This window comes from Nomascus leucogenys, chromosome 15 (genome assembly GCF_006542625.1).
Source record: "Nomascus leucogenys isolate Asia chromosome 15, Asia_NLE_v1, whole genome shotgun sequence".
NCBI classification, from domain to species: domain Eukaryota; kingdom Metazoa; phylum Chordata; class Mammalia; order Primates; family Hylobatidae; genus Nomascus; species Nomascus leucogenys.
This window is the reverse complement of record NC_044395.1, coordinates 17,851,567-17,864,494: the sequence shown is the minus strand read 5'-3', so window position 1 is coordinate 17,864,494 and position 12,928 is coordinate 17,851,567. Positions and strand designations below refer to the sequence as shown.

The 12,928-nt window shown below is 38.0% G+C and overlaps 1 protein-coding gene and 1 pseudogene across 9 annotated transcripts in view; both read right to left on the bottom strand.

Moving 5' to 3' along the window:
- SIK3 (SIK family kinase 3) overlaps window positions 1–12,928 on the bottom strand; it is a 267,686-nt gene that overhangs the window by 124,601 nt on the left and 130,157 nt on the right. For all 8 annotated transcript variants that reach the window (XM_030829422.1, XM_030829424.1, XM_030829419.1 and 5 more), the window contains exon 2: window positions 1,469–1,585. In XM_030829422.1, the coding sequence (XP_030685282.1) occupies window positions 1,469–1,585 (117 nt within the window). The remainder of the gene's footprint in view (window positions 1–1,468; window positions 1,586–12,928) is intronic.
- LOC115838608 lies at window positions 4,947–6,608 on the bottom strand (annotated as a pseudogene). The gene has a single exon (XR_004033652.1). The product of XR_004033652.1 is annotated as a syntenin-1 pseudogene (transcript).

Here is a 12,928-nt window from a genome sequence, read left to right as displayed (position 1 = left end):
GGCACTGCTCAAAGCTAGCACTGGACCTTTGGAAAGTCTCATAGGCTAATCTTGGGTAAGACAGGCAAACTTGCAGAATTCAGTTACAAGGGTAATACCTACAAGTCAACCTCTTGAGAAAGGTCAGCCTAAGCCCCACAATTATTTAAAGACGATTTATTTTAAAAGGTAAGGTCAAGAAATTTATTCAGCCCATCAGGACAGGAAGGAAGCCGAGGTTAGACACATGTGAGCTCACAGATACAGGTCTTCAGGCAACACGAGGAAGCTTTCATAAGTTTGCTTGTGGGGCAGAACGTAGGCAATTGTTCAACATAATTTAGGCTGATAAATTTCAACAGGTCTACTCCTGTTGACCTAATTTCATTATGTGAGCAGCTGATGCCAGGGAAGAGCTCTAACGCTCTTAACCACACATATTAACATCATAACATGTTTTCTTTTCCATAAAACTAAGAGGCTATGAAAGCTTGCCCATAGCGCCTTGGGTGTACTTTCTCCACTCTTACACATGGTCCTATGTCTGGGCCAGTAACCATTTACTGCAGACTAACAGCAGCAAAATAACCAAGTGGGTGGCCACGTCCTTCAGAACTAAGAGATGGCTGTTCTGGCAGAAAGCAGCAAGTAGAGTTGGGCCTATGCAGAGGCAAAGTTCTCGGCTGCCAATGCATTGCAATTTGAGAAGCATCCCGAAGCCCCACCTCTCCCAAAATATCTCTTTCACCAGCCTGCTAAGGCAAGGTCCTCTCCTTCTGTCCCGCTTGAAATTCCAGCCATCAGATTTACCGCTTTTGTAGTTAGGCTAGGGAATCGTTTTGATGATGGCATGAAATATGCATGTTTCTTGGGAAGACCAACAAAAAAAAAACTAAAATAGAAATCTCTCCTATTGGAGAGATCTGGTCACTTGATCTGGTCTCTTGATTATCAAAATAATTACTACCTTGGAAAACTAAGTCTAGCATCCTACTAGAATAGAAAAGAGGTAGGTTTTGATTGATCCAAGAAGCAATCCTTTGCCTTAACAATTTATAACATGATCACAGAAACTAGTATTCAAATATTGCTGTTAAAAAATGTTATATTCATCTCTAACTTTTCACCTCTCTAAATTCTCTTCTTTTTGGGTTTCCCATCCTGTTTTAGAACTCTGAACTAAATAAAATAAATTATCATCCTCTTCTGAATTAATATTTTGTGTAGTTCTTGCTAAGAATGGCATCAAATTTTAAAGAACAAATTAAAAAGACCTACCTGGGTAAGGAAAACTTACTAGTAAACGGCCAGGGGAAACTTGAGGATACTAAGTGCTAAGTGGGTAAACAGAAGGGTAGGAAAGATAGCAGGATTAACATAGAAACAAAATAAGTCACAGATGTTCACCCACCCACATTTCTTCAAAGGGAGCCATACATACAATATTCTGGGTTCTTTGCAGCTATCTGCTACATACTAATGATCCTACCTGGTAGAGCCTGATGATATGGGGGTGGCAAAGCATCTTCATAATTTGAACTTCCCGGAAAATCTTCTTCAAGTTTTCTTCATCCAGCTGGGTCTTATCTATGATCTTGATAGCAACCTGACAACAGAGGGAAAAAATTTACTCTGATGCATTATTAAAAGCAGTTTACTAAGAAAAATTAGGTTCACTTTAAAACATTACGTTCCATAAAATATAAGCTGCCAGTATTCTGTTTACAGAATGTCAATGAGAAAAATTAATTTACTCTTTTTAAAAAGATAGGAAATGGATTCCTAGCAAGTTGGTCTCAAAGAAACAGACTCCAAAAGCTAATGGGTCTTCCGCCATTTCTTCAATTGCTTATATGGTAAAATCCTATGAAAAAATACTTTATTACTCCATAGATGTCGTTACGGTCTGGGTCAAATCATGTTTCAGTGCAGAGTGGTATGCAGGGCCTCTCATTAAGACAAGAAGCTTTAAATAAAATAAAAAAATTTTAAAAAGGCAAGAAGCTTGTATCATAAGTACATGGTGTCTTACTAAGGTTCTATGAGAACTTTCACAGGAGCTTTCACATCTCACCAGGTGCTTGTAGAACTCAATAATAATAATAATAGTAGCAGTGATGGTGGTGGCAGCAGTAGTAGCAGCAGCTACCATATACAAAAAGTTTACTGTGGGCCAGGCATAACTCTTAGTGCTTTGGAAGTACTAACTCATTTAAACCTCCTAACACCCACATTATCATTAACCTTGTTTCAGAAATACAGAAACTGAGGCACACAGAGATTAAGTAATTAACCAAGATTAAGTAATTTACACCTAGTATACGACAGATGCAGGATTGAAGCCTAGGTAGCTTGGCTTTAGAATCAAATTCTTAATAGTAATGTTATAAAAATCTGAAGATCTTTCTTTAGCATACATGTACTGCGTCATAAAACATATCTTTCCAATGTGCCCCCTTTTAATAAGATACTCATCAGCAAATACATTTTAATAAAGAATGAGCGATGAAGTACTTTTAAAAATCTACTAAATCTAAACTTCCACCGTGAAATACTTAAAATATTTGTGTTGCTCCAAAATATGTCTGTATCTCAGTTTCAATTACCTAATCAGTATGGAAGCAATACTGGTTAGATGAAGAGCCTAGACTAGTCAAACTCTAATCCTCTCCAAATCTTAACATTCTAAGATTCTATGCACCAGAGAGGTAAAGGGAACATATACAGTACTTACTGAGGAATAAAACAGGAAAACAAAATTTCAAAAGTAAAAATGTTTAGCTCAGAGAAATAAAGACTGTTTGGAGCCATACATGGCAGATTATTCAGATGTATAAACGGCTGGCATAAAAGTAACTTTATCTGAAGCTGTTTCAGGTGTTAAAATGAGGACCCATGGGAGAAAGGCACAGGAAGATAAATTTCAGCCGTACTCAAAGAGTATTCAAGCCATGCCTAATGAGGGAGTGTGATGAAAGGAGCTGGGTGTGGCTGGAGCTACAAGGATTAATCAGACACAGCTTAAACTTCAAGGAGATCACAGTTTAAAAAGGAAAAAAGATGTGTGGAACTGAAAACAATGCAGCATTGGAAGTACAATCAATGGAGCTATGTACCAGGTATAATAACAGACAGAGGATGGTGAATGACCTTCACCTATAGGAGAAGAGGTAGAAAAAGTCTGGGAAAGACTTCACAAAGAAAGCAGAATTTCACTACAGAGAGAACTGGGATAGGCAGAGAAGAAGGTAGAGAATTTGATGAGGATCTCACCAGCTGCTTGGTTTCCTATAAGAAGTCTTGGATCTTATAACCCTTGACCCGCTGCATTTCTACTTCTCCTCATTACTGCACCAGATCACATACAAGACCTTAACTCCACAACTGGTCTAGCATCTGCTCCTGCTTCTCTCAGGATAGCTCCCAAAACAACAACAAAAAAAATCATGGTACACAGTGTCTCTTCCTAGAACAAATAGCTTGGTCTTAATAGTCATTATTAATAAAACCTTACATGTGAATGGCACCTTGTAGTGTACAGAATGCGTTCATAAAATAACAAGCTTAGAAACTTGCAGATATATCCCCACAGCAGAGCTGACAAACAGCTGTAATCCCAGCACTTTGGGAGGCCAAGACAGGCAGACTGATTGAGTCCCGGAGTTCAAGACCAGCATGGGCAACATGGTGAAACCCCATCTCTACTAAAAAACTTTAAAAAAATTAGCCGAGCATGGTAGCATGTGTCTGTAGTCCTAGCGACCCAGAAGGCTGAGGTAGAAGGACAGTTTGATCCCAGGAGCTGAAGTTGCAGTGAGCTATGATCATGCCGGCAACAGAATGAGACCCTGTCTCAAAAGAAAAAAAAAAGAACTCTCAAACAAGGGCGTTGGAAATGGGTTACAAGCAATAATGGATCACCTCCAATCTCAACTTTCTGTGCATGACATGATGTGCAAAAGGTGGGAAGAAATGCTAGGATTTATTTATCTTAATAACAGAGGGCATCAACTGTCTAAGGTCTGTGCCTGAAATCTTCCACCTCTGCCCACCCCCTACTAATTGATGGCATGTACAATATAACTCGGGAAAGGCGGGTGGCCTTCAGGTCAACTTACGAAATTTGTGCATTCTTTCACCTCCAAGAGATCACAGGGAGTCATATAGTGGGGCCTCCCTGATTCATAAGGCACTCACTCTAAATTTCATTTGCATTCTGAAGCAATACGACCTTCATAATGGTAAACAGAGATTGTGTGGCTCCCAGTCAGCCACACAATCACGTGGGTAAATAACAATACAGCGAATTAAACGCATTTCTGACTTACCATATTTTCAACTTATAATGGGTTTATTGGGACGTAACCCATCATAAGTCAAGAAATATCTGTACTAGCAATAATGCCTTTTGTTGGCTATAATTAACAATGATTTATTACATATTTCAAAATGGCTGAAGGAGATTTGAAATGTCACCAACAGAAAGAAATGATAAATGTTTGGGGTAATGGATAACCTAATTACCCTGATTTGATCATTACATGTTGTATCCATGTAACAAAATATCAAATGTACCCCATAAATATGTACAATAATAAATAAATAAATATATACATGAATTTTACAAAGAAATGTACTTCATCTTTTTTTTTTTTAACTTTATGTATACATATAATCAATAGAATAAAAAAAAAAGAAAAAAATCAAAAAGTGTCACTATCATTTTTGCAAAGAGAAAAAGAAAAGTTACAAAAAATATTCTAAACCATCCAAAGTAGTATTACATAATTAAGCGTCAAATGCCAAAATAATATATACCACTTAATCACAAATGAACAAAAGGAGTCAAAGTTTATTTGTTAAGTTAGTAATTTTACATTACATATAGTGATTCACTTCTCACAAAGTGGTACTGGCAACTTTAGAAGAAAGAATTTCATTATGCATTGACTAAAAATCTCAAAACAACTAAGCAGCTATGCTATAGCTCAGTAAGTACCATTAAACTGTTCTGGGCTAGTGTACATTTCAGGTTAATAGAGAACTACATTTTGGGTTTTAGAAAGGCAGCAATAATTATATTTTGGCTTTTAGTCTAGATGCTTAACACAGTTAAGGCGACAGTTTAAGCATATTAAGTGAAGGTAGTTAAAATTTAAGAATCATCACAATCTCTTGAAACCTACATACACTGTTTAATGCTTACATGGAATGAAACCAGTGTTCTTAATTGGCATTTTACACACACACACACACACACACACACACACACACACACACACAGAATTTTTTAAAAAAATCAAAGGCAATCATTCTAAATGTACTATGGTAGCATGTTAAAAATGCAAATATGCTATAGAACTAAAGTAATATGAACAGCACTACTCATTACCTAGGAGAAAGGTGACTGGTTTTCACACAAAGCTAAGCCTGTGTATCAGTCATCCTAATCACAATGGCTTATAAAAGCATCAGGTTTCTAGTAGAGAAACTATTCTAGGAAAGTCAGTAAATCTCTTGAAAGTTTCACATCTGTAAAACCAGGATAAGGCTACAACTATTCTGAAATCTGAACAAGGTATCAGATGAAATAGTAAGATTCCCAGCCATAATGTAAGATAGAAAGGTCCTCATGCAGCATATGCTCGCTGGCTCCGGGAAGGCTTCACGTGCATAATACAGAAGTTGCCGAAGAAGGAAACTGGAGACGTTCAGCTACATTTCCATGGTGCTGTGAATTTTAAACCTCAGGAATGGTGTGGTCCATTAGGCTTTTCATAATGCTTGGTGCCATCCGCTTAATAATATGTTCAAAGATAAAAGCAGGCATGATTGTAATAGTAACTACAGTCCCAGATGTTGACAGTATGTCTGCAATTTGAGAGTCCTTCAATCCAATTACATTCTGTCCATTGATTTCACAGATGTTATGTTCCGTGAGAAGACCATTTCTGGCTGCAGAGCTATCTTTCACTATGGATGTTATTTTTCCATTTTTAAAGATAAAACCAACATGTCCAGTGCTATCCTTATGCATGGTAATCGTCCGTTCAAAGGGCCTGTCACGAATGGTCATGGTAATCTTCTCTCCAAAAGCCTGTTTGAGCACCTTGTGCGCTTTATCAGAGCTCCATCCTGCACAGTTTTCACCATTGATCTGAAGTACTTGGTCCCCAAATCTCAGTCCCAACCAATGAGGCTGGAGAATTAGCCTGGACTAGCTGAACAAATATACCATTATCTATTGATTTAAGCCTAAGTCCAATTTTTCCATCTTGATCCTTACACAAAATGACTTCACGAATCCCTTGCTTAATTTCTGCTCTACGAATTCCAACATCATTACCAGTTACAGGAGCCACCATATAGTTCATACTGGAAGGTCTTGCTACCAACTGCCCCTGAAGTGGTGCACCAGAAACCACGGCCACATTTGCATGTATTTCTTCTTCATTTAAACTCAGCCCATGTATTGAGAGAGCTCGGATAGTCTGGATAGAGATTCCATGTGAGGCATGGAGCAGAAGCTTTGACAAATTGCTGGATTGGCAGGTTTGCAGAAAAGCAGTTGAGCTGATTACTTTGTCTACCTTCAAGTCTTCGAGAGATGGATAGAGAGACATTTTTGCAGGATTCTTCTGGCCCACAAGGAACCGCTCGCCGCCGCCGCCTCCGGTCACTCTGTACTTCATCTTTTCAGGAAAAATTGCATTGAACATAATCTGTTCTTAGAAGGCATATACAAAGAAGTTTCAAGAGATTAAAACATCAAACTCCTGTCTACTCTTTAGTGAGAGTTCAGATTCCAGAAGACATTGAAAAGTGAAGCTTTGGGCCAGGCACGGTGGTTCACGACTGTAATTCCAGCACTTTGGGAGTTCAAGGCAGGAGGATGGCTTGAGGCCAGGAGTTCAAGACCAGCCTGGGCAACAAAGTGAGACCTCATCTCTACAAAAAATAAAAAAATTAGCCAGGTGTGGTAGTGTGTGCCTGTAGTCCCAGTTACTCAGGAGGCTGAGGCAGAAGGATTCCATGAGCCTAGGCGATCGCTTGAGCCTAGCAAGGGTGAAGTGAGCCATGATCATGCCACTGCATTGCAGTCTGTGCAACAGAATGAGACCCTTTCTCCAAAACAAAAAACAAAACAAAACAAAACAAAAAAAAGTGAACCTTTACTTAGTAGTTGAATATAGCACTGAAAGCAAGGACTCTGAAGTCAAGCTACTTAGATTCAAAATCTTGGAACTATCCCTTAATATATAACCTAGAACAGTTTATTTGATTTTCCAATGGCTCCCTATCTGTAAAATGTGGGCAACAATGGAACCTACTTTAAAGTGATTTTGGGGATTAACAAAGCTAATATATGCAACCTGATTAATATAATGCCTGGCACAGTAAACAGGCAATATATGTTAATTACAGGTACTGCTGTTGTTATTTTATTTTCTTCTGGAATCAAGCCTTCAACTTTAGGCATTCCTTGGCAAGAATTAGATTTGCTTCACTAAGCAACATAATCCTGGATCTGAAACACATCAATTCCTTATTCAAGGGACAAATTGAGGGACCAAGAAGCAAAATAGCTAACAATTTGTGGGCAGCATTCAGAACCAACTGGCTGCCGCCAGCTGATGTGGGAAGAACATGGAAAGAACAGAGCTGGAAAAAAAATAAACGCATTCCATTCAGGAAAGTCACAGTGAGCCATAGGATGGAACCCACAGCAAGACCTGACCCTGAGGGCTGTGCCAGAGAGACAGTGGTCTACTTCTTCACAGCAGGCCAGGCTCCCCTTGCCAACCCTACCTACTAGCTAACACCTGAGAGGGGAGAACTTACTGCTGCTTGGCAATGGCATAACTGCTTGATAAGGCCACTTAACAGGGAAACGAACTCAGCTCCCACCTTAGCTGCAAACTGGAAACTGGGAGTTTTCTAAAAAGCAGAAAAATAAAGTTGGAACACAGAAACTGCCAAGTCAGACAGCAGGTGGCTGGCACACAGGTATGACTATTTTGAGAATATCTAAACAGATAAATCAGTAGGAGTTTCACAGCTACAGATTACTGAAGGCTATATAGTAAAGGTTTTGGTGTAAAGTACACACCAGTTGCTTGAAAAATTGAATGTGTCCACAACAAAGGTAAATCAGTAGGTAAAGAAAAGATAAACTCTCAAAGAATGTTTTTATATTGGGGTTGAAAATCTATAAATCTCCTAATTGTACTTACATATGAAAATTATAACAAAGAAGAAAACTTCCAACATGTTATCAAGAGACCATATATTTCCTAAGTTTGCCTGTTCTACACAGAATTCTTTTGTCTTCCAAACAGCATGATTTTGTAAATTGACATTCTAATATTAATTAAACATGACACTGTATCAAGTATGCTACTAAAGAGATACAGATTGTGAGAGTCCTTAATTTCCCTACTCAAGACATTCCCATTCAACAAATTCTTCTTTTTCAATTGGCATGTGGTAGGAAAAAAATTAAATTTAGATCATGCCAAATTTAAAGTCATAGTTCTTTATTATTCATTCTATAAGAGGAAAAATTACTATTTCCCCCTTTTAGTTCTCACTTCTAAAAAACACAGTTCTTTTTAACTCAACTCACTTTCGTAAGCACAATAATGTTCATAGTGAATGAAGCTGAAAAAAATAGTGGTTTCTTCACAACAGGCAATAATTCACTTGCATATTCTGACACCATATTTGCAAGCAAGATAATGGCAACAGCGTAAAAGACAAGGAACTAAGGGACAGTTCAGCATTAAGATCAAAACAAACCACCCTTCCCCATCAGAAATAAATGCCCTATAGTAGATAGTACGGAATCAGGGATGTGCCAGGACAAATGGACAGTTCAAGAAAGAACTACGTAGGAGGGAAATGCAAAGTTCACAAGGGCTCAAATTCTTCCAAAACGAGAAAGAGCATCTCCTTACACTGGTATGCAGATGAACATACAGTAATTTCAAAGAATATAGTGAGCAGACTGCATGCTTTTTAGAAGGAAAGAGAAAACATTACAGTTTGAAGAAAAGCTTATTTTTTAAAAATTTCTTTTAAGGAAAGAGCTCTATTTCTCTTGGAAATGTCTTTAAAATTTAGGCAGATATCAAACATTTTGTCATTGTAAGCTTTTTTCAATGAGGTTATGTTTTTATACTAACTTCTGTAGCAAAATTTTTATTCTCTATGACAAAGCTTATCTACTCTAGAACATTCTCAGCTCAGCTCTACAACTATTTTATGATCTGGATCTGTACAGTGTAATACAGGAGGCACCAGCCACATGTAACTATCCAGACTGATGCGCTATAAATGTAAAATACATACCAGATTTCAAAGATAGTAATATAAAAAAGAATTAAACTATCTCCCTGATAATTTTTATATTGATTACATGTGGAAATTACAATATTTTAGATACATTAGGCTAAACAAAAGATATTAAAACTAATTTCACCTCTTTTTACTTTTTTAATATGATTATTTAAAAATTGTAAATAATGTATGTGCCCTCTTTCTGTTGGACGGCACTGATCTAGATAATGCCAATAGGCTACATAATTAATCCACCAGTTAAAGGAGGTATTCCTTGAAAATGACTTCTGAAATCATTGACTTTATATTGAGAATTGCCAACTGTCTATCTCACAGAAACTTGGCCCAAGTTACAAGGCTCTCAATGCTCAAACACAGCCTTGGGAGAAAATCTCAAATAAGGTCTCAAAAGTTATATTCTAGGAGCTCAATTTAATTCAATTTTTAAAATGTCTATTGAGCAATTGACTGGTTTACCGCACTGCCCTTGTGTGCAGCCATTCCCAGGAGGGGTTCTCTCAGAGAATTAAGTCTTACAGCCTTAAGACAGCAGTTCTCAAACTGTTTGGTTTCAGGAATCCTTCTCTTAAAAGTTAGGAGAATCTTCAAAGAAGTTTTGATTATGTGAGTAATATCTTTCAATATTTGCTTAGAAATCAAATTAAAAATCAGAAATTAAGACAAAAATTTAAAAGACACGTGTATACAACTACACATCCCCTTGTTCATCAGAGTAATTGCAGCATCATACATAGCATAGTCTCTGGAAATCCCTATTTTATAATTGTGAGAGAGTATGAATGAAAAGTGAAAATAATGTTGTGGCATTTCTATAAAAATGGTTTTGACCTAGGGGACCCACTGAAACACTATTGGAGACTATGAGGTCCCTGAATCAAACTCCAAGAACAACTGCCCTTAAAGCCTTACTGTATGTAATGAATTGACTTCTCTTCAATGCATCTAGAATAGTACCATGTTTGGGAGAACTGAGAAAATAGTCACTCAATTTTCTTTTTCTATAAGGCATAATGCTTTCACAGGACCCAGCTAAGAATGGCTGGCTAGAAAGGAACTTAAGTACCTTTGGAGTCAGCCTTAATGAAAAAATTTTTATTTAAAATTTACTAGAAAATAGAATTGTCAACAGAAAACAAATTTAAAAGAACCCCAAACCAACACAAGCTAGACTCTTGAATGCAACCTGTTACACATTAAATGACCATGATTAATAATGTTCCACGTGACCAAGGTCAGGATGCAGGCTGGCCACATTCTTGGGAAGATCTTAACGTCTGCACTGTTACCCAGGCTGGAGTGCAGTGACACGACCATAGTTCGCTGCAGCCTCAACCTTCTGGGCTGAAGCCATCCTCTCACCTCAGCCTTCTGAGTAGCTGGGATTACAGGGACACACCACCACACCTGGATAATATATATTTTTTAATTTTCTGTAGCGACAGGGTCTCACTATGTTGCCCAGGCTGGTCTCAATGGATCCTCCCACCTCAGCCTCCTAAAGTGCTGGGGTTACAGGCAAGAGCCACCACACCTGGCTTCCAATTTTTTAATTGAAGTCTATATTTCAGCTTGAAACCATTAGTCAAATCAAGTACTAAGAGGCAAAACAGGGATGTATATTTGGAAAGAACAGGTTATTCTATTCATTATACACACCAATCACAACTGTTTCTGGGAAAATATGCAGCTGTCAAGCCTAAGGAATGGCTGGGATGCCAACTCGAGACATGAGGACTCTACATGGCCAGCAAAGATAAGGGTCACGCAGCTTTCAATAAACTCCACAGAAAGTAGTTAACAACTATAATTTAAAATGTATAGCACGCCAGGCACGGTGGCTCACGCCTCTAATCTCAGCACTTTGGGAGGCCGAGGTAGGCAGATCACTTGAGGTCAGGAGCTCGAGACCAGACTGGCCAACATGGTGAAACCCCACCTCTACTAAAAATACAAAAATTAGCCAGGCGTGGTAGTGGGCACCTGTAATCCCAGCTACTTGGGAGGCTGAGGCAGGGAGAATCGCTTGAACTTAGGAAGCGGAGGTTGCAGTGAGCCGAGATGGCACCGCTGCACTCCAGCCTGGGCAACAAGAGCGAAACTCCATCTCAAAAATAATAATAATAACAATAATAATAAAATGTTAGTGCTTTTTAGGTGAGTGGTTGAACTTTTATTTTTCTGCCCTCTAGGCCGTACTGAATGGTGACTGTAAAATAGTTCATGCATTTCCAATGTCTGGATAGAGAACAGAAAGTTTACTGAAAGTGGGAAAACAAGTTGGAAAATGGTATACTGTGCAAAATTAGTAAATGGTATCTGAAGCAAAGGAAATTTTCTGTGATTACTTGAAATTCAAGACATAGAAGAGAAATTTTTAAAGACAAAAAGAAAATGACTTCTCAGTTCCAGTAATTCCCATCTGGTTGACATTTACCCTCTCAGAAAACAGAAGCCTATGAGCGTCTCCAATATTATGAGCAACTCTCTCAGGCATACTGACATGATTGTTACTGTTGCAAAGTGTCAACAATGTTTTATAGTTAAATCAACTCTTGTCCTACAGGTTTATCATTTAAATGTATTCAACAAAATTTTTTTTAAAAAAAAAGGAGTGGAGGAAAAGACAGAGTTGACAATAAAAATGAAGGTCAGTCAGGATTATTTACAAAATATAGATATTCAATTTTCTATTTTCAGGTGTTTATTTTCAAAAAAAAAAAAAAAAGAGGGAAGAGCAGGAAAGAAGGAGAAGGGCAGAAAGAGAATGTAGGACAAACAAGAAACACTGAATAGAGAGAAAGGATTGGGCAGAAAAGTATTAGGGATCTGGGGAAGAAAAGGGCAAAAATGAAATTTTGCACTTTGGGAGGCCGAGATGGGCGGATTGCCTGGGGTCAGGAGTTTGAGATCAGTCTGGCCAACATGGTGAAATCCCATCTCTACTAAAAATACAAAAAAAAAAACATTAGCCAAGCATGGTGGCATGGGCCTGTAGCCCCAGCTACTTGGGAGGCTGAGGCAGGGGAATTGCTTGAACCAGGAAGGTGGAGGTTGCAGTGAGTCAAGATCACACCACTGCACTCCAGCCTGGGTGACAGAGCAAGACTCTGTCTCCAAAAAAAAAAAAAAAAAAAAAGAAAAGAAAAAGAAATTTTAGTCCCAGGACAGAAAGACAGGAAATAACTTGGCAATATGGCCTAAAATACAAGGTTGTAAGGAAACAAAAAGCTGAATAAATTTCAAGATGGATTTTCTTAATGAGTACATGCTACTCTTTCCTGGAATGCCAACTCACAGGTAGAAATAACACAGACTCACAGAAGGATTGTACTCTTCCCAAGAACAGCATTTGTCAAGAAGCCTGTGTACTGTTAAGCACATTTAGATGTAGAACCTAGAATGCTCAAAGACTTAAAGCTCCAGCTGAAAAGAGAGCTGAACTCAACTGACATAACATAATTTTCTTAAACTTCCCCTATGGAGATTTATTAATATTGGGTATCTTGCTAACCTTACAATGGTAGTGCTGTTCCTGTTGAACAAAATCAGCAACAGTTCATATTTTAAATTGTTTTAAATTATATCAATA